The 27,361-nt window shown below is 55.0% G+C and overlaps 2 protein-coding genes across 3 annotated transcripts in view; one reads left to right on the top strand and one right to left on the bottom strand.

The window, feature by feature from the left end:
- DNAH17 (dynein axonemal heavy chain 17) overlaps positions 1-11,981 on the top strand; it is a 31,958-nt gene extending 19,977 nt beyond the window's left edge. For both annotated transcript variants that reach the window (XM_058422912.1, XM_040081668.2), the window contains exons 55-80: positions 90-251; positions 682-915; positions 1,103-1,267; positions 1,362-1,457; positions 1,550-1,767; positions 1,953-2,160; positions 2,338-2,453; positions 2,732-2,924; positions 3,028-3,263; positions 3,564-3,680; positions 4,189-4,393; positions 4,724-4,888; positions 5,016-5,156; positions 5,297-5,467; positions 5,625-5,747; positions 5,887-6,080; positions 6,188-6,336; positions 6,440-6,567; positions 6,972-7,199; positions 7,709-7,900; positions 8,459-8,638; positions 8,957-9,139; positions 9,778-9,960; positions 10,141-10,284; positions 10,737-10,962; positions 11,660-11,981. In XM_058422912.1, coding sequence (XP_058278895.1) covers positions 90-251; positions 682-915; positions 1,103-1,267; positions 1,362-1,457; positions 1,550-1,767; positions 1,953-2,160; positions 2,338-2,453; positions 2,732-2,924; positions 3,028-3,263; positions 3,564-3,680; positions 4,189-4,393; positions 4,724-4,888; positions 5,016-5,156; positions 5,297-5,467; positions 5,625-5,747; positions 5,887-6,080; positions 6,188-6,336; positions 6,440-6,567; positions 6,972-7,199; positions 7,709-7,900; positions 8,459-8,638; positions 8,957-9,139; positions 9,778-9,960; positions 10,141-10,284; positions 10,737-10,962; positions 11,660-11,907 — 4,605 coding nt within the window. In that variant the 3' untranslated portion in view covers positions 11,908-11,981. The remainder of the gene's footprint in view (positions 1-89; positions 252-681; positions 916-1,102; positions 1,268-1,361; positions 1,458-1,549; positions 1,768-1,952; positions 2,161-2,337; positions 2,454-2,731; positions 2,925-3,027; positions 3,264-3,563; positions 3,681-4,188; positions 4,394-4,723; positions 4,889-5,015; positions 5,157-5,296; positions 5,468-5,624; positions 5,748-5,886; positions 6,081-6,187; positions 6,337-6,439; positions 6,568-6,971; positions 7,200-7,708; positions 7,901-8,458; positions 8,639-8,956; positions 9,140-9,777; positions 9,961-10,140; positions 10,285-10,736; positions 10,963-11,659) is intronic.
- Positions 11,455-26,993, bottom strand: PGS1 (phosphatidylglycerophosphate synthase 1). Its single transcript, XM_040082046.2, has 10 exons — positions 26,862-26,993; positions 22,988-23,177; positions 22,527-22,604; positions 21,703-21,802; positions 20,888-21,077; positions 20,398-20,576; positions 18,991-19,524; positions 15,688-15,836; positions 13,541-13,678; positions 11,455-11,841 (listed from the first exon to the last, which is right to left on the bottom strand). The coding sequence occupies exons 1-9, from the start codon at positions 26,990-26,992 to the stop codon at positions 13,559-13,561; spliced, it is 1,671 nt and encodes a 556-aa protein (XP_039937980.2). The 5' UTR covers position 26,993; the 3' UTR covers positions 11,455-11,841; positions 13,541-13,558.
- Between the last annotated feature and the right edge of the window lie 368 nt (positions 26,994-27,361).

Below are 27,361 nucleotides of genomic sequence, written 5' to 3' on the forward strand. Positions count from 1 at the left end.
TCTGCAGCAGAATCCTGTGGAGCCCGCGGAGACACTGTCCCCACCCTGACAGCAGGGACACCCACTCAGCCACTGCTGTTCTGCCCCAGGTCGTCCTCTGCTTCTCCCCCGTGGGCTCCACCCTGCGTGTGCGGGCCCGGAGGTTCCCAGCTGTAGTCAACTGCACGGCCATCGACTGGTTCCACGAGTGGCCGGAGGATGCTCTCGTGTCCGTCAGCAGCAGGTTCCTGGAGGAAACACCGGACATCGAGGTGAGCTGGGACCCCAGCACAGCTGCTGTCCCAGGGCACCGGGCAATGAACTGCACCTCTGCTGCTCTCTGTGTTTAGCGTGCCCAGTGACGGGGGTCTGGCATGACCCTGAGGGCTGGGAACAGAAAGCTGGGAATAGGTCTGGGATAAGTTTACAGCTGGTTCCAGCATCAGAGCCTGCAGCCCTGTGCTGGTGAGGACGAACCCTCCCTTTCCATTCCACCCTTAAAATATCCCCACACAGGGATGTCAGGGACGCAGCTGGGCACAGGAACCAGCACCAGTGCCTTTAGCACCAGCATCTCAGCCCTGCGTTGTGCTGCTGATGACAAGGGTCACTCTGCTCTGTGGCTGGACACAGAGCCAGCGCTGCAGGAGGGCTCAGCACAGCCGCCCGCTGCAGCAGCTCCTGTCTGTGCTCTCTGTGCAGCCGGAGGTCAAGGCCTCCATCAGCCAGTTCATGTCCTTCGTCCACACAAGCTCAAAGGAGATGTCCAAGACCTACCTGGCCGTGGAGAGACGCTATAATTATACCACGCCAAAGACCTTCCTGGAGCAGATAAAGCTCTACCAAAACCTGCTGGCGGATAAAAGGAGCAAGCTCTCTGCCAGCATCGAGAGGCTGGAGAAGGGGCTGCTGAAGCTGCAGAGCACAGCATCACAGGTGCCTGCCAGTAGCCTCACTTGTGCGTCGTGCCTGTACTGGGTCAGAGGGGAGAGAGCAGGCGTGTCCCTGCAGGATGGTCACAGTGTCTGTGAGGGCCCCAAGCCATACCAAGACACTGCTGCTCCACCAGGCAGGACTTGGCAGGATCAGCCCTTTTATCTGCTCTGTTTCTCCCCTCATTGAGGTGGACGACCTGAAAGCCATGCTGGCAGTTCAGGAGATAGAGCTGAAGCAGAAGAACGAGGACACGGACAAACTGATCCACGTGGTGGGTGTTGAGACGGAGAAGGTCAGCAAGGAGAAAGCCATTGCTGATGAGGAGGAGCTGAAGGTCGAGGCCATCAACAAGGTGCCAAGTGCTGAGCTGGTGTCCAGCATGGGACAGGGCAGCATGAGCTCCGTGGTTACAGCCACTTACCCCATCCCATGTCCTCCCTCCCCAGATTGTGGCTGAGAAGCAACGAGCCTGTGCAAGCGACCTGGCAGAAGCAGAGGTGGTGCTCTCTGCCGCCCGTGAGGCCCTCGACACGCTCAACAAGGTTGGTGGCCTCTCAGTGGGCAGCTGGTGCTCAGCCAGTGCGGGCAGCCCTGGGACGGGGTGATGCTCAGCAGCCCTGTGGTCCCTCCCCAGTACAACCTGACGGAGCTGAAGTCCTTTGGGGCGCCACCACCAGAGGTAGTGAATGTGATGGCAGCTGTGTTGGTTCTGACGGCCGAAAAGGGCAAGATTCCCAAGGACAGGAGCTGGACAGCAGGAAAAGTCAAGATAGGAAAAGCAGACACTTTCCTTGCAAGCTTAAAAAACTACGATGGGGAAAACATCCCTGAGCCCTGTCTCAAGGCATTTGAGTGAGTCCACGGCTGGTTCCTGCCCCTTCACAGCCCCTACCACCGCCTGCCCTGAGCACAGCAGGGCTGGAGGAGAGGAGCGGGATCTGGGTGTCGGCCCTGCTCTCCCACCCTGCCACCCAGAGGGACCCAAGCGCCGGCAGCCGCGGTGCAGTGCCACAGCACGGCGTGTCCTCCCGTTCCAGGCCCTACCGGAACGACCCCAGCTTTAATCCAGAGTTCATCAAGTCCAAGTCAACGGCCGCAGCCGGGCTGTGCTCCTGGTGCATCAACATGGTCCGCTTCTACGAGGTGCACTGCACGGTGAAGCCCAAGAGACAGGCAGTGGCCGACGCTGATGCCGAGCTGGCAGAGGCGCAGCAGAGGCTGAGTCGCATTAAGAGCAAAATTGTCGTAAGTGTCCCCGCAGCCCCCGGCCACAAGCCCCTCAGCCACCAAATGAGCAAAAGAACTCGGTGACCCCAGGGCCTGGCCCAAGCACCGAGCTGGGATGGAGACGCTGCAGAGCTCTGGGACCATGGACCCTCCCATCTGGGAAGGGAATAACTTTGGGGCTGTTCTCTTCCAAAGGCCCTGAATGAAAATCTGGCGACTCTCACTGCCCAGTTTGAGAAAGCCACAGCAGAGAAGATCAAATGCCAGCAGGAGGCTGATGAAACCAACAAAGTCATCACCTTGGCAAACAGGTACCATGCAAACACTGGCTCTGAAGCATCAGGGCAGGCTGCCGCTCCCTGGCATCGCCTGGTGGCCCTGACACCAGGGCCGTGGCAGCAGCAGAGCCCCCATACCCTTCCCAAATTAAAAAATTCTGAGATTAATTGGGCCAGACGTTCATGGGGGGAGGCAGCCATGGAGATGTTTGGTGACAACGCCCCAGGTCACCATGGCTGAGTCTCCGCCCAGCCCCTGCCTGGGTCCCTGCACCAGCACTACAGCAGCCACCACACCTCTGACCCCTTAGGCTCGTTGGGGGCCTGGCATCCGAAAACGTCCGCTGGGCTGAGTCAGTGGAGCAGCTCAGAGAGCAGGAGAAGACGCTGTGCGGGGACGTGCTGCTGGTCTCCGCCTTCGTGTCCTACATCGGATACTTCACCAAGAAGTACAGGGCTGAGCTTCTGGAGAAGCACTGGGTCCCCTTCCTCAACGGGCTGACGGTGAGAGGCCACAGGTCCCATCCCAGAGTGCCTTCCCCCATGCCCACCAGCACTGGGGGCTCCCACGCCTCCGCAGCCAGGCACCAACCGCCCCTCCCTGCAGGTGCCCATCCCCATCACCCCAGACCTGGACCCCCTCAGCCTCCTCACGGACTCTGCCGATGTGGCTGCCTGGAACAACCAGGGGCTGCCCAGCGACCGCACTTCTACCGAGAACGCTGCCATCCTCTGCAGCACCCAGCGCTGGCCGCTGCTCGTGGACGCCCAGCTGCAGGGCAGCAAGTGGATCAAGAACAAATACGGGGAGGACCTGCAGATTGTCCGCCTGGGCCAGCGAAGGTGGGCCAGGGGCTGTGGGGTGGGCACAGGCCCAGGCTGCCCCAGCCCCTCTTGCCCTGCCATTGAAGGGAGCAGAGTCAGGGCAATCACGTTCCCCATCGGATTCAGGGCACCCAAGGGCAGCAGCCCTGATGGTGTACCTGACACCTCCAAAAGCTCTGTGGGGGCCGGGACTGGCAGAGCACAACGGGGTCCCGAGAGGGTACAGTGTGAGGAAAGCACTCTGTGAGTCCCCCCCAGCAGCCCAAGCCCCCCACAGTGCACAGGCCTGCCATACACACCTCCCCTCTCTGCCCTCAGATACCTGGACATCATTGCCCAGGCGGTCTCTGAAGGACAGACACTGCTGATCGAGGACATCGGTGAGACGATAGAGGCCGTGCTGGACCCGCTGCTGGGCAGGACCGCCAAGGGCAGGTCAGCACACCCCAAAGCTGAGGGGTTTCACCTGCCCCAAGCAGCCACTGCTGCCCCAAAATGCTGGTAGATGCACCTTCACAGCGGGCAGTTTGGGAGCCTGATCCTCCTTTTGCTTTCGCCACATCCCCCAGTGTTCTCCAGTGTGTCCCATGGAGGACACCTGTACTGAATGTGGCCTTTCTGGCTGTTCTGCTCCTTGGCATCAAGTGCACTTAGTGATTCAGGGACATGATCCCTGGGACACCTGCCATATGGCATGAGAAGCTGAAAGAGGAACTGCACCCCAGAGGCCATGGGGGGCTGTGGCAAGGCAGTCTCCAACTCCTGTTCTTCCATCCTTGCCTTGCTGAGTCTGGTTTGGTACTTCTGCCCTTGCTGTGGCTTTTCCCAACCAAAGAAATTCATCCCAAGTGGCCAGGAGCAGCACACAGGCTGAGGGCATCTGTCTGTGATGAGTTACTACTGCCCAGTGTGTGCAGACTGATTTGTTTAATTAACTGAACAGATACATTAGAATTGGAGATAAAGAAGTAGAGTATAACCAGCAGTTCCGCCTAATCCTGCACACGCGATGTTTCAACCCGCACTACAAGCCAGAGGTGCAGGCTCAGTGCACTCTCATCAACTTCTTGGTGACACGGGAGGGCCTGGAGGACCAGCTGCTGGCTGCTGTGGTAGCCCGGGAGCGGCCGGACCTGGAGGCCCTGAAGGTACAGGGGTTAGAGGGGCTGGTCAGAGGGGTGGGGGACGCCGGGGCACTGCGCAGCTTTTGGGCAGGGAGCGTGAGAGCTCCCCTCCGTGTGCCACTGCTGCTTGTGGAGAGCCAAGGAAGTCCCGACCAGAGCCTGCAGCTGCAGGTCCCCCGCTGCCCCTGCAGCCAGCAGTGCCTGGGCACGCTCATCGCTTCACCCTGCGGGTGCTGGGAGCCAGGGGGGGACACATGCTCCTTCCCCTCGCACCAGCGCATTGGTGGCCGTGTGACTGGTGCCAGCGCTGTTGTGATCTCTTGAGCGACACATCCCTGGGCGCTGCTGTCGCAGGCAAACCTGACCAAGAGCCAGAACGAGTTCAAGATCAAGCTGAAGGAGCTGGAGGACTCACTGCTCGCCCGGCTGTCAGCTGCCGGGGGAGATTTCCTGCGGGACACGGCACTGGTGGAGAACCTGGAGATAACGAAGCGCACAGCCAAGGAAATTGAGGAAAAAGTAAATGTGCTCCCTGGAGCTGGGGCTGCAGACAGAGGGACAGCTCAGCTGGGCACCCAGCAGGAGGGTGGGCACCGCTTTGATATGTGACGGGGCTCTGGTAACACCCACCCCTCTGCATCTCCAGGTAAAAGAAGCTAAAGTCACTGAAGTACAAATAAACGTTGCGAGAGAGAACTACCGGCCGGCAGCAGAGCGCGCATCCCTCCTCTACTTCATCCTGAGTGACCTTTGCAAGATCAACCCCATCTACCAGTTCTCTCTCAAGGTAGATGGGGAGTGAGGAGGGGCTGAGATGTCTGCGGGTGGGACAGACTTGGGGGAGCACGGAGATTCAGTGTTTCAGCCTTCATGCTGCTGACAAGACCCCAGCAGCCACAAGCTGATGCCTGTTGGGATCTTCCTCAGGCCTTCAGTGGGGTCTTTGAGAAAGCCATCCAACGTGCGATCCCCAGCGAGGACACCCGGCAAAGGGTGATCAACCTGACAGACCAGATCACCTACTCGGTCTATGTGTACACTGCACAGGGCCTCTTTGAGAGGGACAAACTCATCTTCCTGGCCCAGGTTGCCTTCCAGGTAATCCCTGCAAACGCCTGGGGCTTCTGCTGTACAACAGGCATTCACGTGGCTTGTTCTCTTACTCTGGTGCTGCTGTGGATGCTCAGAGCCTCTCGCTCCTCACGCCGGGGCCGTGGGCTTTGGCTGGCTGTGACACTGCACTCCCAACTCTCAGGTCCTGGCCCTCAAGAAAGAAGTGAACCCAGCAGAGCTGGACTTTCTCCTGCGCTTCCCTTCCAAGGCTGGTGTCACGTCCCCTGTGGACTTCCTGCAGCACCAGGGCTGGGGTGCCGTCAAGGTGGGTCTGTGCAGGTGCCCACTGTGCCAGGGCAATGCCAGCACAGCCCCTAGTGCAGCAGGTCCGGGATCGCCTGCAGGGGCTCCCTGAGGATCAGCAGAGCCCAGGAGTGATTTAGTTTTCTCTGGGGGACCTGAAGGCACTTTCAGAAATGGAAGAGTTCAGCAGCCTGGAAAGTGACATCGAGAACTCAGCAAAGCGATGGAAAAGGTTTGTGGAGATGGAGGCGCCGGAGAACGAGGTGTTCCCCATGGACTGGAAGAACAAGTCAGCCCTGCAGAAGCTGTGTGTGCTGCGGTGCCTGCGCCCCGACAGGATGACCTATGCCATCAGGTATCTGGTGCCCAGCACAGGGCTCTCCTGCAAGAGCCTGAGAGTGTCACCACTCCAGCTGCAACCAGTGACTTCCCATCTCACAGGATGGTCCTATTTTCCTGTAGGAAATTTGTGGAAGAGAAGATGGGAAGCAAGTATGTGAAAGGAAGGAGCATTGATCTCTCTGAGGTGTACAAGGAGAGCAGCCCCTCCACGCCCCTGTTCTTCATCCTCTCCCCTGGTGTTGACCCGCTGAAGGACGTGGAGGCACTGGGTGAGGCACTGCCCACCCCAGACAGGCACCAGCCCCGCCGGCCATGAGCTGCTGCGGAGCCCCGGCTCAGTACCGGCACTGACAGCAGACATTCCCCTCCCAGGCACGAGGCTGGGTTTCACCATTGACAACGGGAAGATCCACAACGTATCCCTGGGGCAAGGCCAGGAGGCTGTGGCGGAGCATGCCATGGAGGTGGCAGCTGCAGAGGGCCACTGGGTCATCCTGCAGGTGGGTGGGGGCAGTGGGAGCACCACAGGGTGCACAGCCCTGATGGCAACCGGGCACACCGGGGCACAGAGCCCTGCCAGCGTCCGGGCACACCGGGGCACAGAGCCCTGCCAGCATCTGGGCACACTGGGGCATAGAGCCCTGCCAGCATCCGGGCACACCGGGGCACAGAGCCCTGCCAGCATCTGGGCACACTGGGGCATAGAGCCCTGCCAGCGTCTGGGCACTCCATGCACGGTCCCCCACTGGCGATGGCAGTGACACTGCCTGGGGCTAGCTGGCTGTACCTGGCCCAAGTGCCGTCGTGTGGAACTGCACCTTTCCCCAGTGGAGCCGCAGTAGGAATCGGGGTGCGGGGGGAAGTGAGATTCACAAGGTCCAGAGTGGGGTTTTTTTTTTTGCAGAACATCCACCTAGTGGCCCGGTGGCTGGACACGCTGGAGAAGCTGGTGGAGCACCACAGTGAAGACAGCCACCCCGAGTACCGACTGTTCATGAGCGCCGAGCCAGCCCCCAGCCCCGAGGCGCACATCATCCCGCAGGGGCTGCTGGACAACTCCATCAAGATCACCAGCGAGCCGCCGACAGGCATGCGGGCCAACCTGCACGGAGCCCTCGACCTCTTCTCGCAGGTACCTGCTGTGCCACCCCCGCCCAGCAGGTACAGCTCAGCCCCTGCCAGGCCTCCACAGGCTGAGCACCTTGGCTGCCAGGGACACTGCGCCCGGAGCCAGCCCTCGCCAGCACATCCCCCTGGGGTGCCCAGAGCCCCCCTCTGGCAGGGGCTTAGCGGTAACCAGGGCTGCCTGAGGGTTCCCAACACGAGGAAGTGCCAGGTCGTCAGTGCCTTCCCTGAGGCTGAACCTGGAGCTGCTGCAGCTTTGCCGTCAAAAAGCTGCCTCAGCTGTCAGCAGGGCATTGGGGTGTGAACCCCTAATTCCTTCCTTCATACACAAATGAGTGTAAAAATTACCAAATAGAAAATTATTAAAATACAACTGTATTTTTTTTCTTTTTTTTTTCTTTTTTTTTTTTTCCCTAATGAACAGTTTCAGTTCTCTTTTGTCTATGAGTGTTTTTCACTAGAGGGGCACCTGATAGTGGTATTCAGGTGCAACCCACCCTCACTTTTCCTCTGCAGGAAACACTGGAGCAGTGCAGCAAAGAAAACGAGTTCAGGTGCATCCTGTTTGCACTTTGCTACTTCCATGCAGTGGTGGCCGAGCGGCGCAGGTTCGGTACCCAGGGCTGGAACAGGTCGTACCCCTTCAACAACGGCGACCTGACCGTCTCCATTAACGTCCTGCACAACTACCTGGAGGCCAACCCCAAGGTGAGAGAGAACAAGGTGGCTGCTCTTCAGCATGGCCTTTCTTAGAACATTCAGCTTGCAGCACAAATGCCGTCTCATGAAGAAGCCCAAGGACAGGAGCAGTTCCTCCCCTGCTCCCTGCACGCTCAGGCAGGGGAAGGGGATGAGTACTCGGCCTGACTGAGCTGGGTGGAAGAGGCATCAGGCACCAGCCAGGGCAAGTGGCTGCCCCGGCCCATGTCCCTGCCCCGACCCATGCCTTGGTGACTGGTGGGTGGTTTCCTAAAAAGCAAAGCCCGTCCTAAGAATGCAGGTGCAGTCAGCAGGGCTGAAGTCTCACCTTTAGACCTGCCCTCAGAGACGTGATCAGTGCTGGCTGGAAAAAAGATGGGATTCAAACCTGTGTTCAGGTGATGGCTGTGTTCATACTGGGACAAGGGGAAATCTGTGGGTGATCCAGAAACACCCCTCTTCCCAAGCCTCTGTGGGCCCAGGGACTGTCACCGCCCCGCACAGGGCAGCCCTGGAGCCATCAGTGGGGTTACATGGGGAACTCCCAGCTGGAGCCTCTCCCCGCAGGTACCGTGGGATGACCTCCGGTACCTCTTTGGTGAGATCATGTACGGGGGGCACATCACGGACGACTGGGACCGCCGGCTGTGCCGCACGTACCTGAGCGAGTACGTCCAGCCCGAGATGCTGGATGGGGAGGTGTCCTTGGCTCCAGGGTTTATGATCCCTCCCCGCATGGATTACGAGGTAAGAAACATTGCAATTTGCTGTAAAAAACCCTGCTCCGGATACATGAGTGCATGAGTCCACCTTCCTTCTCGCGCACCAACGGGAATGTAGGGAGGGAGTGTCAATCCCTGGGAATCGGCAGAATTGCTGCAAAAGTAATTCCTGTGGTTGAGATGGAAAGGGAAAAGCTTGGCTGAGACACAAGTCAAAGAAGAGCCTCGGTGCGCACGGGCAGGTGCTGCAAAGGGCTCCGAGAGCAGCGACGGTTTTCCAAAATTTTGGGGAACTCTGGGCTCCTTTGCCTGCGCTTCCAAGCTAATGCTGCCCCTGGCTCAGGCCTACCACCAGTACATCGATGACAACCTGCCAGCAGAGAGCCCGCACCTGTACGGCCTGCACCCCAACGCAGAGATGGGTTTCCTGACCGTCACCTCGGACAGGCTCTTCCGCACAGTGCTGGAACTGCAGCCCAAGGAATCCGAGGCTGCCGGAGGCTCAGGCACCTCCCGAGAGGAACAGGCAAGTCAACCCCCGTCTCTTTATAGTAGAAATCAATGGAATTTTTTTCAGGCGTGGGGAAGTAATTACGGTGGGGGAAAAAACTCTTAAGGGTGACAGTTGAGAGGCTAGAGAGGGGAGATGAGGCCCGGAGACAGCTGAGAGAGCAGGCCCCAGAGCAGTAAGGAAGGGATAGCAGAGGGAGGTGATTCCAGCCCAGCCACGCCGTGGTCAGCAGCCCAGGGATGGCGGCACATGGTGCAGAGGCGGCACCATCAGGAACCTCACACCCTGACGGGGCCAAGGTGCACCACTGGCAACACGTGGCTTACGTGGGGCTCCTCGGCAGGTGGAGAGCATGAGAGCAACTACAAAAAACAAAGATGTAAAATATTTTTTTTAAGTCTTCCTCCTGACTGCCTGGACTTTACACTTGAGTTACACAGCCTCCATGGCCTCAGGTCTCTTACCTTGCCTATCAAAAAAGAACAGCTTTTTAAGACCCAAGAGCAGTTAGTAACAGAACAGAGCTTTAGCAACAGAGGAGGAGGTACAAAGAAACACCAGGGCAGAAAAAGAAAAAATCTTACCAACTTAATTAAATGGAACCTGCAGCATTTTTCTGTGGGTGAGACCAGTATATGGCATTCTTGCTTCAGGTGAAGTCAGTCCTGGATGAAATCCTTGGGCAGCTGCCAGACCCCTTCAACATGGAGGATATGATGGCAAAGGCAAAGGAAAAAACCCCATACACTGTTGTAGCCCTCCAGGAATGTGAAAGGATGAACATCCTGACCAACGAGATCAGGCGCTCGCTGAAGGAGCTGGACCTGGGACTGCAGGTACACAGCAGGCAGCTGCCTGCATCATCTCCCAGCATTTCCAAAGCACTCTCTGCCTTTGCTGCCGCTCTCACCCGTCTGTGCCAGGTGCAGCCGGGCAGCCCCAGCCCACGCACAGCCCTCGGGCTGTCCCACCCCTGCCCGCAGGTGACACTGCCTGGACTTTTCTCTTTTTCAAAGGGAGAGCTGACGATTACATCCGAGATGGAAGAGCTGGGGAATGCCCTCTTCTATGACAGTGTTCCAGAATCATGGACACGTTATGCCTATCCCTCCCTCCTCAGCCTGGCAACCTGGTATGCGGACCTGCTCCTGCGGATCAGGGTGAGCAGAGTGTGTGTGACAGGACGCTCCCCGCCAGTGCACTGGTTTATTGGTACCTGGTTTATTTCTCAGGATGAATTTAACCAGCTTAAAGTACCTGGAAAGGGCTGTTCCTCCAGGAATGGGAGCACAAGTCTGACCAGGGTTCCCATTAAAGTACATCCCTGTAGCTCCTGCCCATTACAACTCTGGGGGTCCCAATAAAAAAAAATAAATAGAACTGGCTTTGTTAAAAAAATAGCAGTATTTTCTGCACTATGAATTCAGGGTTTCAGCTTCATTGCTGCAGGGAAATCTGCTGCTTATGCCTCCTGCACCACCTCCAGCCAGTCCCCACTCTGCAAGATCAGCTGAAGCTTGGGTTACCACAGCAAAGCATCAGCTCTGTCACAGTGTCCTGCAGCTCACAGCACATCCTCCACCCTAAAGGACTCTGCTGGTTTATTTTCCAGGAACTGGAAGTCTGGGCAACAGATTTTGTGCTGCCTGCAACAGTGTGGCTGGCGGGATTCTTCAACCCCCAATCCTTCCTCACAGCCATCATGCAGTCCACAGCCAGGAAAAAGCAGTGGCCACTGGATAAGATGTGTCTGGCAGTGGATGTGACCAAGAAGACCCGTGAGGACATAACATTTCCCCCCAGAGAAGGCTCCTACGTGCACGGGCTGTTCATGGAAGGTAAAAACTGCATCTCTGAGATGTTTCAGACATGGAGCAGGCCCAGCTCAGCCCCCCTCCCTCGTACAGCCGAGCAGCGCCTGCTCTGCCCCGCGCTGGTGGCAGCTCAGAGCAGGGAGCCCTGGCTCCGCCCGGGAGCAGGCTCAGCCGCCGGCTGAGGGCAGCACTGCCCGGATCACACAGCCTTTCCAAACACGAAATTTGTGTTTTAGCAATTCCGGCTCCAGCTCGTGAACCCCAGGGCTCCTGGAGCTACAGGGCTCTAGTGAATACATATGGCACTTTCTTAGTTGATGCTCAAGTAAGAGAGTAAATTGAGAAACTTAAATCCATGATAACTACTGCTGATGAGAGGGAAGGAGGCAGTTCAGCAGAGCAGCTGAGAGGTCCACTTAGACAAAAGCAGAGAGCACAGGGGACAGCACGTGATAGACCCCACCACGGCCAGTTCACCTTAAACTCTGCAGTGCCCATATAAAGACGTGCTGAAGGGAGGGGTGGGGACAGAATTTATTCAGACATCCCACACACAGTAAGGCAAATGCAGTCCTGGGTCACAGTGAGATGAGAACATGTCAGACCTAACCACCATTGAGCCGCTCTACCCCGCCTTAACCTTGGAGCTCCCACCCGTGAGTAGTTCAGAAGAAAGCCCCGGGAGGGGTCAGGGTCCCCTGACGGCGCTGTCGCGCTGCAGGTGCGCGCTGGGACGTCCAGTCGGGCTCGATCGCCGACGCGCGGATGAAGGAGCTGACGCCCGTGATGCCAGTGATCCTGCTCAGAGCCATCCCCGTGGACCGCATGGACACCACCAACGTCTACGAATGTCCCGTCTACAAGACACGGACGCGAGGGCCCACCTACGTCTGGACCTTCAACCTGAAGACAAAAGAAAAAGCTGCCAAGTGGGTCCTGGCTGGTGTGGCTCTGCTCCTAGAGGCCTAGGCTTCAATGACAATGGAAAACAGCAATACTTTTACTCGTAAAAACCTCCGAGTTGTGTAACGCGGTATATGTTTGATTGTACCAGAACCGTTTTAACATCAATAAAACCAGTGCTGGAAGCGCTGCCATGTGGAGCCTGCTCTCGCAGCACACGGGGTTCTCAGGGCGGATACTGGTTTTCCACTGGTGGTTTCTGACGTGGCGCTGGTGGGGAGCCAGACCACCGTGGGAAGCCAGACAGAACTGCACACAAGTGCCTGACTCCTTTCTCTCTTCTGGCTCTCCGTCTTTCCCACAGCTCAGTGTGTGATGGCTCAGTGCGAACTGAGAAAAACTCCTCACGCTCCTGCGTGGAGCAGATGTCTGGCTGGAGCAGACAGGAGAAGAGAGGTGCAGATTTGGTCCAGTTCACACACACCCAACCTGCACAGCCCGGGGAAGATCCAGCTGCAAACTGGCTCCTCTCTGAGTATGTTATTTCTGTTTCTAGGGTACAGGACATAACTCGGCCCTTTCTTCACAACAAATAATTTGTATCAGCAGAAACACACATTAAGGTGAGTAGATCTGCCAAGGCTGATCTCTTTGCCATAGAACAACTCACCAAAATCCAACCCTGTGAAATATTTGAGCACTTAGTTCTACAATAGTTACCTCAAACTTCCCTCACAGCTCAGTGAGACAAGCCCCAAGGGCAGGCACAGAGAGCAGCTCATTTCTTTATAGAGCAGCAGTATTTATAATCACTTACAACTGAGTTTCACAGACCATCAGCTTCTTTCAGGTCCCAGAAATCCTGTTTGTGGCACTGCCAGATCAGAAACCCTTGCTCACCCCCCACCCTGCACTCCCACACCTTTTTACCTGGCTTCCCAACACCTTCTTTGCAGGATGTTATGGTTCAAGCCTCCTACTTCCAGCAAGTAACATCCCAAACCCACACCAGCACCTAAAGTCTTCTCCTGCCCTTCCACAACTCACGAAAGACCCTTGTAAATATCTGAATGTGAAGAAGCCAGGCAAACCCTGCTGAGGGGGAGGCCACAGTTAGGTCAGTAAAAGGGATATGGGAACAGGCAGCACCCTGGGCACACAGACTGTGCACGGCACAGGAACAGGCAAGAGTGATGTCCTGAAGCTCACAAGGGCTCGTGCCATGGGGCAGTGGAACCACCAGGAATTCCAGGACACCACAAAACAGAAAAGCAAAACCAACTGCCCCTGTTAACCACCACTACACGGGCAAAGCACAGCCCTGACTGGATACAAAGATAAAACAATTCAAGTATTCCAGAAATGCTTTTGATTGGCTGGTCAAGATAACACAAACGCAGTCTCTCTGCGGAACTCTGAAAGGGACGTTTCAGAAATGGGAGTTTTATTTCCATGCATGGAAAATCCCACTTCATGGGCTCTCTGTCAGCGGACCTTCCAAAAATCCAAGCAGACAAAACCCAGTCAGGACCTGAGCACTGATCCCAGTCCATGGCAGCCGGTACCCCAGAGGAATCAAGAAGTGCCTGGTTCTCCCCATTATCATCTGCACATGCATCACCTTTCTTTCATGACAGAGCACTTCAGCTATTCACTGCAGCCAGTGCAATACAACCCCTCATAATGGCAGCAAACTCACCCAAAGCAGCAACTTCTTTCAGAAGAAATTCTTGATCAGAGGTGTCACCAGCTTCACCCACAGTTTCACATAACGATTTGGCTGCTCAAACGTTGATGTTGAGACAACACCTGAGCAGAGGTAAAGCTGCTCTTGCTCCTGAACAGGGAAAGAAACATCATCTCAGTAAATCCCAAGTGTTAAATTATATCATGGTCTTTCAGAGAAGCAAATTCTCAGATAAAGCTGACCAGGGATCTTGCCACAAGCATGCACCATTTCTCCTCAAGAATTTGCAATTTAAACTCTACAGAGGGTTGAGGGTTTTGCCTTTTTGTGCCCCGCAGCGCATGAGCTTCAGTTTCAGAAACCTCCTCAAGGCCAGGCTGTAATTGCCAGAAAAGGAAACCTCACCCAAAGCTCCTGGGACTGGCTTACACAGCTCTTTCTAGACACAGCTCAGGCGCCGTGTTTGCAGATGAATGTGCAGTCGTGATCTCAGCTAAATTACCAGAAACACTCGGGCCCCCAGAGCGTGCACCCAGCTGCTGAGGGAGGAAACGCACCACCCTGCTGATAACACGCTCACAGCACGTGAGAGCAGCACTTTGATCGCAGGTAAGTGGGAGTTTTTAGCACAAACAGTCAGGTTTCAGGATCGGCAGGCAAATAAGGAGCAGAACAGCTCCTGGAAGTTTGTTCATCATCTTTTTTTTATAACTGAAGCTGACACAAACAGCAGAAAATACTCTGCACTGTTTAAATTCAGAGTAGAACGAGGAAGCAGGAACCAAGTACTGGAAAGTAACACCAAAAAGATGAATCAAGACATTAATCTGCAAAGTCATTCTAATTTGAGAGCCTCCAAACACTCCAAAAGCTTTAGCCAGCCCTGCTGTGAGGATTCTGCTCCATGACCATCCAATATGGTAAAATCTGAGCACTAGAGGCAAGGCCAGTTCCCTGAATCAATCTCAGTTCATTCACAGAAGCACCCAAAGGCACCCAGAGCACTCACATTTCTTCCCAAATCTCAGCACACATTTTTAAAATGGAACTGAACATTACATAGGCAAAGTGATCTCATGGCAGCATCCCAGGAATGGATTAAGTCTTCTAAAAAAGACCACAGAAAGTAAACACCCAGCCCATCTCAGAATCAGCTTCCAGCAATCGGGAATGGTTTAAAGCCCTCTGAATGAGATCACTGCAGCCCTGTGTGAGAAAATTCCTTTGTGTCACATTTTCATTGATTTTCCCCTTCCATTAGAAACAGGCAGAGGCAAGATATGAATTGAAATACTCAAGCAACTCTTCCAGTAATAGAATTGTTTTTGATTAGATACACTCTGACTCATCCCAGGGAAGAGCCCTGATGCAAGAGGGCAATTCCCATTGATCTTACAGACAATTCTGCCAGCACCTGCCTCACACAGTGCATTTCTGAGCTCTCCAAGTCAAACAGAGGCACCAAACTGATCTGCTTTGAACTGAACACTGCAGGAGAAACGACTTGGGACGGTCAGTTCCAGCAGAAGATTTAGTCAAGACAGCTGGAGAACCAGACAGGATTTGGAGCAGCAGCAGAACTGCTGAGCATTCCAAGCTGCCTAATTAAAAACAAAAACAGGACAGAAAAACCCTGGGACATTGAATAACAAACCACTTCAAAATGTTGTGTCAAGATTATATAATGCCACATTATTATTCAAGATAAAGATTTTGTCATAGAACTTCATGGGCATCCCAGGCAGCCCAGAAGGCCTCTTCCAGTCCAAGCTCAGACATTCCAAGGGCCCAGAACCCGTCCTGCCCCGGGCAATGCCCAGATGCTGGGGTTAAGGCTCGGAGGTGCGGCGTGGCTGCTGAGCAGAGGAGACAGCAGGTTCTCCAAACGCTCCGTGCACATCCAGCCCTGAGCACTCCGGGTACCCGAGGTCACCGGGGACACGCGCTCCTTCCCGTTACGGCCTCATTTCCCAGCACTGGGTACTTGCAGCAGGCAGCTCATCAATAGTCACTTCACTGACAGCTCCTCAGGACTCCCCACGCTCCAGCAGCTTTTGAGTTATTGTAGCTGAGGTTTTTATTGCCGCTGCGTCACCAGCGTTCCCCGTGTGACCCTGAGGTACAACATCCCCGCTGCACCCCCAGAATCTGCTGCTTACCTGATGGAGCTGCTGCTGCAAGGCTTTATTTTCTGTCACTATCGCAACCTGAGCTTCCAAGTCGCGATGCACTGATCGATAGCCGAAATTAGGAGAGCCAATCAGGGTCAGGCAGGGCAGGTCGCTCCCTGCCAGGTACAGCCAGAGGCCTGCAGGAAAAATGAGGAAGAGAGGAACAGTGACAGCCAAGGGAACGGCCAGGGTGGGCTCACACAGCCCCTTCACTCAGAGTGAATTAAGTGCTTTAAATGTGGATTACAGATTCTGTACAGGACCTCGAGAGCAGAGAGCAGCTCAGCAGGGCCTGCAGGGCTGTGCTGCTGTGTGTGACTTGTGGGGTGCCCTGGAACAGCCCAAATCTGAGCGTTCTGACTGGGAGTGCAGCACCCGCAGCGAGCCTCAGGAACTCACTGCCCCAAAACAACCCAGAGCAAGTCCTGCCACTGCATTAGAGGCTGTGCACCACAGTGAATTCAGAAACACTGAGAGAACACAAACAGGTTTTCAGTGAAGGAACCAGCCCCAAAGCCCCGGGCAGCCAGGCTAGGTCCATCCAGCCTGTCCAGGGCCAGGGAACAGCCCCCATCCCGGGACCATGACGTGAAGAGGCATCTCCCAGCTCTAGCAGGTGAATTCACGTGCCACCGTGAAGACACACATAAGTGCAAATTATTTCCCTCCCTCACTTTCATAGGAGCCAGCAGGGAGGAGATCAGACTCTTGCCAGGGCACTGGCCCCCTCCGCCGCTCACCAGCACAGCTCCCACACCTCTGCCAGCACAGAGAGCAGGCGGGACAGAGCCCAGGACAGGTTTTCAAGGGAAAGATGGAAACCTCACATTATTCTGCACAGCACTGCAGCAGGGCAAGAAGGAACAGCCACAGGAGAGTCAGGACTGCTGCCAAGGAGAGGCTGTGTGGCCACTCTGCACAAATGGAGCCAGAAAGCCTTTGCTCTCCTCAGCAGAGCCCTGGGTGAGTCCCTGGTAGAGGTTTATCCCCATGGCTGGTCACACACAGGCTGCAACAAAGAACCCGTAGCATAAAAACCACCTCAGCCTTAAAATAGCAGCAGGTTTCCCAACTCAGCCCCAGAGCAGTTCCAAGAATGCCTTGAGTAAGATGCTGCCGATTCACTGCCAGTTCCTGTAACCTCCTCCCCGCCCCCACAGCACACACTCACAGAGCTGGCACTGCCCTAATGCCGTGGCACCTCCATCCCCCCGGGGCTCACCCCACCACAGCGGGGCTGGACAGCCCACCAGGGGCTCTGGGAACCACAGGAAAGCATCCACATGGCACAGGGTTTTGCCACGTTCTGCCACCAAACGGGACCCTGCCAGGGGCTGTCTGGTGCCTGACCAGCCAAAGGCTGGACTTCTGCCCAAGCAGCAGCCATGAGGAACAGATTCCCTGCCTTCCCAAGCGTCCTGTGGCAGGCCCACAGCCTCTACAGGTCTCTGGTTTCACGGCCATCTGGCAGGATCTGCTCAAGCAGTGACTCACCTTCCAGCAAGGGGAAGCGCAGCTTCCCAGAGCCAGTCAATAGCAGTAACAGGGTTTATCTCGCAGCACACAGCCACCTGCCCAGCACCCTGCCACCAGAACTTGCTTGGAAAGGACCCTGATCCCAAGGGAGGTACCCATGTCACCCCCAACACCACACCCAGGAGAGTGGCAGGTAGGCTTTGGGATGTCCCACTGGGACTGCTGCTGGCAGTCCTGCTCACCCGTGCATCTGTGCAGCGCTCTGCTACACCTGCGTGGTGCTGAACGCACCCAGGAGAGACAACCCTGGGAGCACCACCTGACACCGTGCATGCAGATACAAACATCTGAAGGGCAGAGGGAGGGGTATGCAGCACAGCCCCAGTGTTTGGGGTATGTCAGTGAGATCCCACAGGAGACTAAAGGGTGTCTCATGTCCCAGCCCAGAGAAGAAGCACCAACAGGCACTATTTGCTGCTGGGAATCTCACGTCCTCAGTCAGGAGCTAGGCTCCATGTGCTCCTTTTGCACATGCCCTTCACATCCTCCAAGGCTTCCACCCTTCCCTCCTCTGTCCTTGTCCTCTCTGCCACACCACGTGACCCCTGCAGAAGGAAACGAGGTGAAGCCAACGTGTGCCAAGGGCAGAGCATGCCAGAGGAGGAGCTGCACACTGATCCTCCCAGCACCCTGAAGGGGAATGGAAACAAGGCAGCAAATGTCTCCAGCTGTCCCTCCTGCTAGGCACGGGAGCTGCTGAACTCCAAGCCCTGCACCCCTCTCCAAGCAAACACCACAGAGCAGAGAGCCCAAAGCACTGTCCCACAAGGCCCTGCTGGCCCAAACAGGACGAGTGACCACCTGCACTTTGGTAGCTGAGAAAAGGAGCCCTTGCTCCTGGGCTCAGTTTATGCCAGACCAGATCCCACTGGGAGTTAGCAGTGCTCAACAAAGCCAGAACCTGGGAACCACAGATCGCTCAAGCACGTGCATCCTCAAAGACACAGGACACCCCTGGCAGGCCGGCAGGGACCTCCCTGGAGCTGCCCTGTGTGAGATAAGGGTTTTCCCTGCACTCCAAACCGCACTGGGGAGGGGCACCCTGAGACCTGTTTGTCATTTCAACACAGAGACAGCCAGTAGCACCCAGGGATTTTCGACAGTCGAGAGAAGCCAGACTCTGCAGCTTTCCCTCCCCACTGCCTCTGAGCCTCCCTCTGAGCACCCCTGCGAGAAGCAGGGAGTTGAAGCCATTCCCACTAACAGCTCTCTTCAAAACAGGAATGGCCAGAGCCCCAGTGCTCCAATCACAGCCCAAACACTCCAGCTGGAGCACCGTGCTGAGCCTGTGGGAGCTGGGCACAGTATATCCAGCAGGAATCCAGGGTCTCCCAGAGAAGACCCCGATGGCAGCACTCATTATAACTCATCACATGTTAGACCGTGTTCCTTCCTCAGCCCCTTGTCCTCTGGCTGCCCTGACTCCCATAAGCACATGCTGCAGCTCCTCACACACCACATCCCCTGCGAGCCGTGGGGATCACGTTTCTCATCCAGGCAGTGCTTCAGTGCTACCGCAGGGACAGCTCCCACACCACCCCTGTGACTGTATCGAACCAGAAATCCAAAGGCAAGGCGTCCCCCAAGAGATCCAAACCCTCCAGGCTTACACAAGCCAGTGGTTTGAACCTTGGAGGAGTGTTTTGAAGGTTAAGCCCAGACTGGCACCCAGCCAGCCCCTTGCTCCTTTCACAATCCAAATGCACAGCTCTCACACAGCTCTGAACAAGACCCCTTGGGATAAGGGCATCTCACCTTTGGCATGGAACGTCCACCCGGCGCGGGAGTACTCCTGTAGCTGCACCCTCTCCTGCTGCTGCCGGTAGCAGACCTCACTGAAAAACTGATGTTCAATGTAAACGTAGGCAGCAGGAATGGCACCTGCCACCCCTTTGGCACCAAAAAACCCATTGACCTCTGGGGAGGCCAGGAGGATCCGGTACTCAGCCCTTGTCCCCAGGATGAGGTCCATATAGGCCTGTGTCAAGTTGAAGTAGCCAGTGGTGAGGTATATCCTGGCATCCCGCTCAGCCTCCGTCAGCAGTGTTTCTGTGACCATCTCGTCTATTTGAATCCCAAAAGGTTTCATTTGGATTAAGGGATAGATCCAGGTGTCGGGTTCTGGTTTCAGACTCCCAGATGCTTGAGAGCCTTGCTGGGATAGGAGGGAGCTGCCTGGCTGGCTGCTGTGGAAAGTCTTTGCATGAAGGAGCTCTTGCAACGTCCGGGCAGAGTTGATGACCTCCATGACCCTCCGGTTGGCAATCTCGCAGTAAGCCACTTTGTCTCCTGCAGGAAAAGTGAGAGAGATGGTGTCTGAGATCTACAGGCACAGAGCTACATGTCATCCATTACACGCCAGCAAAATACAGGAACAAACAGGAGCCAACACAGAGTGCACATCACTCTCTGTCTTAAGGGCCAAACCAGCTGTTTCAAGATCGGCAGAGATACGTTACGAGAAATGCTCAGCAACTGGCAGCAGCCTGAAAAATCCTCTGAGAAAGGAAAGGATGAGGGCAAGGCTAAACTGACCATCAAGAACAAGCTGGAACACACAAATAAACTCCCACCCCCAGCCTGAACTTACATCACCCAGCAGTGCAAGGCCAGGACAAAAAGTGATGACGCAATCCGCCTGGCACATCACTGCCCTTCTCTGCCCAATTTTACGCTTGTTCCCAGTCTTTCTGAACTGATTCCCATTTGATTCCCAGAACTCTACTACAAGAGATTAATTGCCAGCAATAGCAGCACATTCGTAAACCCTTCAGAGCATGCACACCCAGAGCACCTGGAATTGCAGCTGATAATATCAGAAAAACTTCTCAAAGGACTGAAGTTCTTGTTTAAGGCCAAAAGCAGCACATTTATGAGGCAGCATTGAAACGGCTGCAGAGTTATTTCCAGCCTCTGCATGCCCTGCCAAATTAGCCTGTGACAGCCAGTGTGCTGGGAAAACTCCAACAGACCCAGTCCTGAAACTCAAACAATCTCGATTTTAATACTGGATGGCACAAAACAGGACACCCCACAGTCCAAACAATGGTCAGACACGCAGCTATTCCCACATGGACGGAGTCTAAGTCATCCTTAAACCCTGGCTGTCACTCCTCTCCTCGGGATCCCATCACCCAACCAGGTGAGACAACTCTCTCCTACCTTGGTAAGGGTGTACCATTCCCTCCATCATCTTGACTGTATCATCCTGCTGTAACTGCAGGGACACGTCTCCAATTGCGTCCACAAGCTCCGTGAAGAAGTCTGCGATCTCAGGGGTGTCCCGCAGCAAGACATAGCGGTCCTGACGATTGGTGAAGTACAGATCACTCAGGTTCGCTCTGAAGAGAAAGGGAAGAGGTGGGTTTGGGGCACAAGATTCTCAACCTCCCAGCCCAGGCTACAGGCTTCACTCTGGGACAGCTGCACTAAAGCAAAAATTGGCCATTTCCTTTGGAATTTTCCCCTTTAATAAAGACTCGCTTTCATCTGAGAACCTCCTGTGCAGGAACTGTGGTTGCTCTCCCATCTCAGAAGAGCACTGATAGGATCACAATGGAGTCCAGCTGTTCAGACAACTGCGGCAGCACAGACTCCCTGCCCAAAGCCCAGCGAAAGGATCTGCAGCAAGGCTGGACGCAGCAGGACTCACCCGCTCAGGATCACGTTGTCATCAAAGAGATAGACCTTGATGTGCTGCAGCCCAATGGTCTCATTGAAACGCTCTGGAATCAGGAGCCGGAGAAGTCCACGCAGATTTGGAGTGTGGAAGAGGGACACGCGGACTTGCTCGGGAAACCGCTGCAGCAATGGGATCAGCATTGTTCGGGAATTCTTCCTGCCTGGGAGACAAAGGGAGTTTCAAACAAAGATCAAGCAGACAGCACGCTGACGCAGCTCTTCAGCTGGTTACAGGGTGAGCACCCCTCCCATCCACTGCCACTTCACTTGTTTTCCTTTTTTCTTTGTTTTTTTTTTTAAATCACTTTCATTTGCACTACGTCAATATTGAAACTGACATCCAGAATCGGTCACAGGGCAGGTCTGACACTTTTCAAGCTTCTTAACCAAGGCTCACCAGCACTGGTAACACATCTACAAGAGTCACTGCAGATGACCACATGTTCCTGATTCACTGTGCTGCTGCTTCCAACAATTCCCATCTTCCTTTCAAAACAAAAATGTAAGCGTCCATGATGGGTAACAAATGAACCAAGCAAGACTACACAAGTTGCACAGAATAGTTTGGCCCTTCTTGCTCCTAATACCTATTTCTGGAAGAAAAGCTGCTCAGCTTGAATATTTTCTGGGAATATGCAGCTCTGGAATAAAAAAGGCCAATCCTGAAAGGTGCATGCTTTAAGTAAGTGGGTCCAATTGCCCAAGATTCCCACTCTGAAAAGAACTGTCTCTCAAGCTGAACAGTAAAATCAGGCTCTGACAAAAGCAATGAACAGCAGTTCCTACCCCGGGAACCCCTGGTGTAGTCGAGGAGAATGGAAACTCTGAAGTCAGGTGAGCCTTCTGCTTGCAGTGATTTCTCCAGTGTTTCTTCTAAGCAGTTGACCTGCAGAGAGAGTCCTCTCCTCATTACAAAAGCAAACATACTTTCCAAGGGAAGTGCTCAGCAGAAGGAGACCACACCCCTGTCCCAAGCACAGCCAGCTCAGCCTTTGCATCTGCCAGCCTGGCAGCCTCCACCAGCCTAAAGCCACAGATCAAAGGGCCTCAGTATCACATGTCCACATTCTCCAGGTCCCACAAGAGCAATTAATGTTAGCAGAAAAGGCCTCAATATTATTCCCAAATCACAGACTCGCATCACCAAAGACAAACGTTGGAAGGAATTTACTGCAGTTTTGCTCTTTAACTACAAGGTTGTTTGTCACATGCAAATTCAAATGCTATGCGCAAGCCCAGACAAAGTTGGGCACAAATACTATGCAGGCTCCATCCACCTTTACCCTGCCAGGGCATTTGCTTCCTAACATCAGAACCAATCCTTCATCTGTGTCCTGTACCTGAAGCACCAAACACAGCACTACACACCTACAGCTCAAATCCCATTCAAGAAAAATGCCAGGGAAAAAAAGATTCCCGTGACCTGAGTTTTACAAAGCCCCCCAAGCAATCTGAACACCAGGCCAGTCCCTTCTGACAGGTTCAAGCTAGCTATCCCCTGAGGAAGTGCAGCCGTTCCCTGGCTCTATACCAGACCTAAACCAGAAGCTCCCTTCCACATCCCTCCCCAGCATTCCCTTCCTGGCCTTCCCAAACCCTTCCACACTCACCAGCTCCTGCTCGAGGAGTCCTGTTCCCAGGTACAGTGAGGCCATCACCACCCGCTGCTTGGCTGCTTTTATCTGCGCCTGGGAGCAGCAAAAAACCAGTTCAGTCTCACACAGGGTGTGTGGTCCTGAGGAGCCACCAGCCCAGACCGGGCAGTGCTGCACTCCAGACCCAGCAGGCTGGGAGGATGCCCTCAGCCACACCTGTGCACTGGCTCCCTGGCCTTGAGGGAGGAAAGGGTAACACAAGGAGAGTGGCGACGTAAAACACACGGAGCTTTGCACAGCCACAGCAGCACCATTGCTGCATCTAAAATTCAAGGAAGAAACTAGTGCTTTCTGGGAAACTGAAGAACACATTCCCTGCAGCTAAAGCTATTCCACATGGGAGCAGTTACCAGACAGCAGCTGCAAAACTGGGATTGTATCAAAACCATTTCCACAACTTGGAGCCCACACCTTACCTTCAGGAGTTCATAGAATTCCGCCGGGGATGAAAGCACCTTGACATGCGAGCTGGAGATCCCAAACTCTGGGACCAAATTCCTGATCCACTGGAACCTGTGTGCTCCTTCTGGACAGAGGGAACACGGTGGGGCTGTGATCACTGGAACAGGAGGGGTGAGCAGTGGGGCTAGAAGGAGCCATGATGATCTGTGCAAAGAAAGATGGAGAAATTCTTTGTAGTGAAAACTTTGCCTCCCAGAAAGACTGCAAACAGGTAAAGGAAGAGGTGCAGCCAGGGCCAATATATGGCAGGGATCCACAATGGCAAGAACACCTTTCCCTTTCCATAATCTGATCCAGATCACCGAAGCCAAATATAGAAACAGAAAAACACAGGCAAAATGTGGGAGAACAGATCTGAACATCACCAGCTCCTTCCCTGAGCTGGCATGGAGATAAGGGGAAACAACTCCTTCATCAGGACAACAGGGGAGGGGAAGGAGGCCAGGAGCTGCAGAAAATGACAGTGTGGACGCTCAGGTGTCTGGCAGTGATGAGGCAGTACCACCTGTACCTGTAACCAGTCACTTCTGAATTATCTCAACCACACACACATCAGCTTGGCCATGGCCAACACTCCCTTCATGTCAAGCTTTGTTCTCAGCTGGGCTGAAGTCGTTCACATTTCAGGTTAAAATCACGCTGCTTTAAAGAGAATAATGCCTCCATCCCTCATTCTCATCCCAAAATAGATGCACAGCACACAAGATGGCCAAGTGCAAGCCCCAGCAAAGGCAGAGCAGCCACAGCCCAAGAATGACCCACAAAAGGAGTGACTATGTCCCAGCAGGAATGCGCCAAGAGCCACAACAGGGATCCATCCCTCTCTAGCAATGCCACTGACATTCCACAGTACGAGAGGGTCACAACTTCCCCTGCAAACCTCACAAAAGCTGTGAGGGGAACATCAGGAAACTCATTCTTCAAAAAGAAATTTCAGAACTAATTAAATTTCTTTGAAGTCACTTTGGGAAGAAACCAGCTTACTGCCAGCATCACGCAGTGGGTGACAGGAAGCAAGCAGCAACTTCTCCTCTCCGAGGTTTCACACATGCAAATTCATCCAGTCATAGAATAACCCCCGGCAGGAGTCTGTTCGCATGACAAAACCACATTTCAACACAATTAGCAGCAGCAGCTCCCATGAGATCCAGGAATCCATGAGCGAGGGACTGAACTGCATCTCTGAACCGGACACAAACCGTTCCAGTCTGCAAACCCCACGCATGGGAGCCAGGCTTCGTGGGATGGAACCATGGTGGCTGGTCTTACCCTGAGGACCACCAGGTCCTCGAGCCAGCAGGAAGCCACCATCCTGTGGCCCATCCTGATGATTCCACCATCACCACATACCACTAGGAAACTTGATCACAACCTTTACCAGAATTTGTTACCGGGAACTTTTGGCTTTTTACCACAATCCAGAGCCCAAAAGAACACAGATTCCAGGAAGATGATTTCACTCATCTGGTTCATGATACAACCCTGGATCTTCACGAGGTTTCCAAACATCCTTACAAGGAAACCAGTTCATAGTGGCGTTTCCTGTAAAATCCACGAGTTTGTCACTGACTATTCATGAACACCGAAATCTGAGTCAGTCAGTGCAAGAATTCCTGGGATGGAGGGTTTTAACAGATCATGTGGACTGGGCTCAGCCTGAATACCCAGAAGTGACAGAGATCACCCGCACAGGCTGTTAAAAACAATGCAAATATCCCCTAAAAGGTACAGAAGAAAATTAAAGCAGAACAGAAACACAAGAAATACCACTTTTCAGGCACATTCTCATAAGTGTCCACAGAACCTGAGCACAACCTTCATACACCTTTGCTCACCTCAAGCCTCACAGGCCATGCAGAGAGAGGGGATTCCCACTGTTCCATCTCCACAAGAGAGCATGGCACATAGAGCTACAGGAATTCACACTGGATCCAAAAACACAGGGTTTTAAAACCCACCGAATGCTCAGCCCACAGAGCAGTGGCATAGCTTGGCTCTAACCCAGCCCCACAGGTCACAAAAAACATCCTCTGGAATTATTCCCAGGGAGGAAGCAGTGGCAAATTTTACGTATTTTACAATAACAATCAACAGAGATTAATACTGTCCTCATTATCTCATTGGTCAACCCAACTACACTTCCAGAAGCCAGACCAGCGGCCAAGCAGACACTTTCCAGAAACATGATCCCCAGAAGCCATTTTCTGGCAAGGACTGTTGGAATTTTGAATCCAACTGCACCTGCCTCCCTGCCTGTGGCCCTGCACCAGCCTTCCTGGAGCCAGGGGCAGCTCTGAAGGCTGCTGGCAGCAATAGGTTGAGCTTGGAGCATCTGGTCTCTGACTGGAACATCAGAAGGAACATCAACCTCCAGCACCAGTACTATTTGGTTTGATTCAGATTAATTCTGTATAGGTCAATTTATCCCCACTAATTGCATCCTCCAGATTTTTCACTAACTAATTTACAGTGTGTCGACATTGTTCGATCTTTCAACCCAATACTGAAATTTACACCTTATTCAGCATTGAGAACCTACGGCTTTTAGAATTATCAAATAAATCTGTATTTTGTTCCAGCCACAGAGCCACTGGCACAGCAACTGGCTCCCAGAGCAGCAGCTTCCACCCACCACCGACTGACATCAGCCCAGTGACTACCAACCCTCAACCACGCATACACAACTATCAGAAACCATGTAACATTATGAAGAAATCATCAAAATTCCACACTGTGACAAACCAGGTTTCAGAGGAACAGAAAATGAACTAAGGGGGAGCCCTTTCCACGCACTTCACATCACTGAGTTAACCAGAAAGAGAAAACGGAATCAAAAGGAACCACCTCAGACCCCTTCTGAATCAAAAGTTCACCCTAAATAGAAACAACGGATTTTTTGGGGTTTGTTCTATTTTTTTAAATGTAGGTTTGGTACAGAAACTCGCAGTGGAGCTGAAACTCTTATTCACTGTAAAACCTCATCTTCAGGTGAAGTGAAACTGCAGTGCTGTCCTTTCACTCACTCATACACACACACGGGGGGATCTACAGCGCTGCTCTCTGAACTCAGTGATTGCTTTGCAGGGCTCAGCCTAACCTACCTGCCCTAGAAACACTGACGTGACCGAAAGACAAGGGTGGAAAGAATTTCCTTGGTGTGAACAAGAACACGGAGCAGACTGATGATCTCCTCCACCTCCCCCAGGACGGCGGTGACAGCCACTGCTCGGTCGCTGCCGCCGGTCACTGTCACCGGTGACAGGCAGCGCTCACCGCCGCCGGGCAGAGCGCGCCCTGCCCCTCGTGTCCCTCTGCCGACGCAGCCCCGGCACAGAGGGCACCGACGCCTGTTTCGGCCCCATCCTGCGGGGACACCTCGCCCTCCGCGACCACCCCGGCCCGGGCGGGCTGTGCCCAACACCCAAACCCGGCCGGTGCCGCCCCAGGGCTCAGCTGCGCCTGCCACGGCCGAGGGGCGCCTGGCCGCGGGAAAAGAGATGTCGGCCGGCGCCCGGTGACAGCGGGAGGCGAGGAAATGGGAAAGGAAGAGAAGATAACGCTCAGCGGTGGTCCTGAGCGCGATCGGACAGCGGGGCGAGCTAAAGGGGGCTGCGAGAGCAGAGCCGAACCCGACTCCGACCCCGGCCGGGGGGTACCGGGCCGCCCCTTTACCCCTACGCAGCTTTTCCAAGGGGCTGGGCCGGGCCGGAAAGGGGAAGCGGCGGGCGGGGGGTGCCCCGGTAACGCGACACCGACTGCGGGGGCGGCCGAGGGCTCCCGCCGCCTCCCGGCCGCGGGAGAGCCGGCGGGGTCCCGGCCGGTCCTTACCTGCGGGCGCGGCGGTCGCGACCGCGGGAGAGGCGGTCGGAGAGGCGGCCGAGCAGCGCGGCCAGGCCGAGGCGGCCCCGCGGCAGCCAGGCCGAGAGCCGCCGCCACAGCGCCGCGCCGCCCGCCGCCATCGCCCGCTCCTTCCGCTTCCGCGCTGCCATGGCGACGCCGCCTTCCGCTTCCGCGCCGCCGCCCGCGCCCTCCGCGGCGCCCGCCCCGCCCGGGCCGGACCGCGGGGCCCCCGGCGCCCCCGGCCCCGGCCCGCGGGGCGGCGGCCGTTCCCCGCCGTCCCGCCCGGCCTGCGAGCGTGGAGTCCGCGGAGGGCCGGGAAGGGTCCGGGAGGAGCTCAGGAGGGGCTCGTTGTCCGGCGGGGCCGGGCCGGGGCTGCCCTGGTCCCGCACACGTGGGACGGGCTCACGCGGAGCCAGATCGCCTGCCGGGCAATGTCACCGTGCCCCCCTCCCCGGTGTCTCTTCTCCCCCCCGGGGCGAGCCCCGGCG

The sequence above is a fragment of the Hirundo rustica genome, chromosome 18 (genome assembly GCF_015227805.2).
Source record: "Hirundo rustica isolate bHirRus1 chromosome 18, bHirRus1.pri.v3, whole genome shotgun sequence".
Classification (NCBI taxonomy): Eukaryota; Metazoa; Chordata; class Aves; order Passeriformes; family Hirundinidae; genus Hirundo; species Hirundo rustica.

Coding starts and splice junctions, on each gene's coding strand:
- PGS1 (XM_040082046.2), bottom strand. CDS start 26,992: ATGGCGGCGGGCGGCGCGGCGCTGTGGCGGCGGCTCTCGGCCTGGCTG. Junction 22,605..22,987: donor AATTCTATGAACTCCTGAAG/GTAAGGTGTGGG, acceptor TGCTGCTCCCAG/GCGCAGATAAAAGCAGCCAA. Junction 20,577..20,887: donor GACAACGTGATCCTGAGCGG/GTGAGTCCTGCT, acceptor CTTTCTCTTCAG/AGCGAACCTGAGTGATCTGT.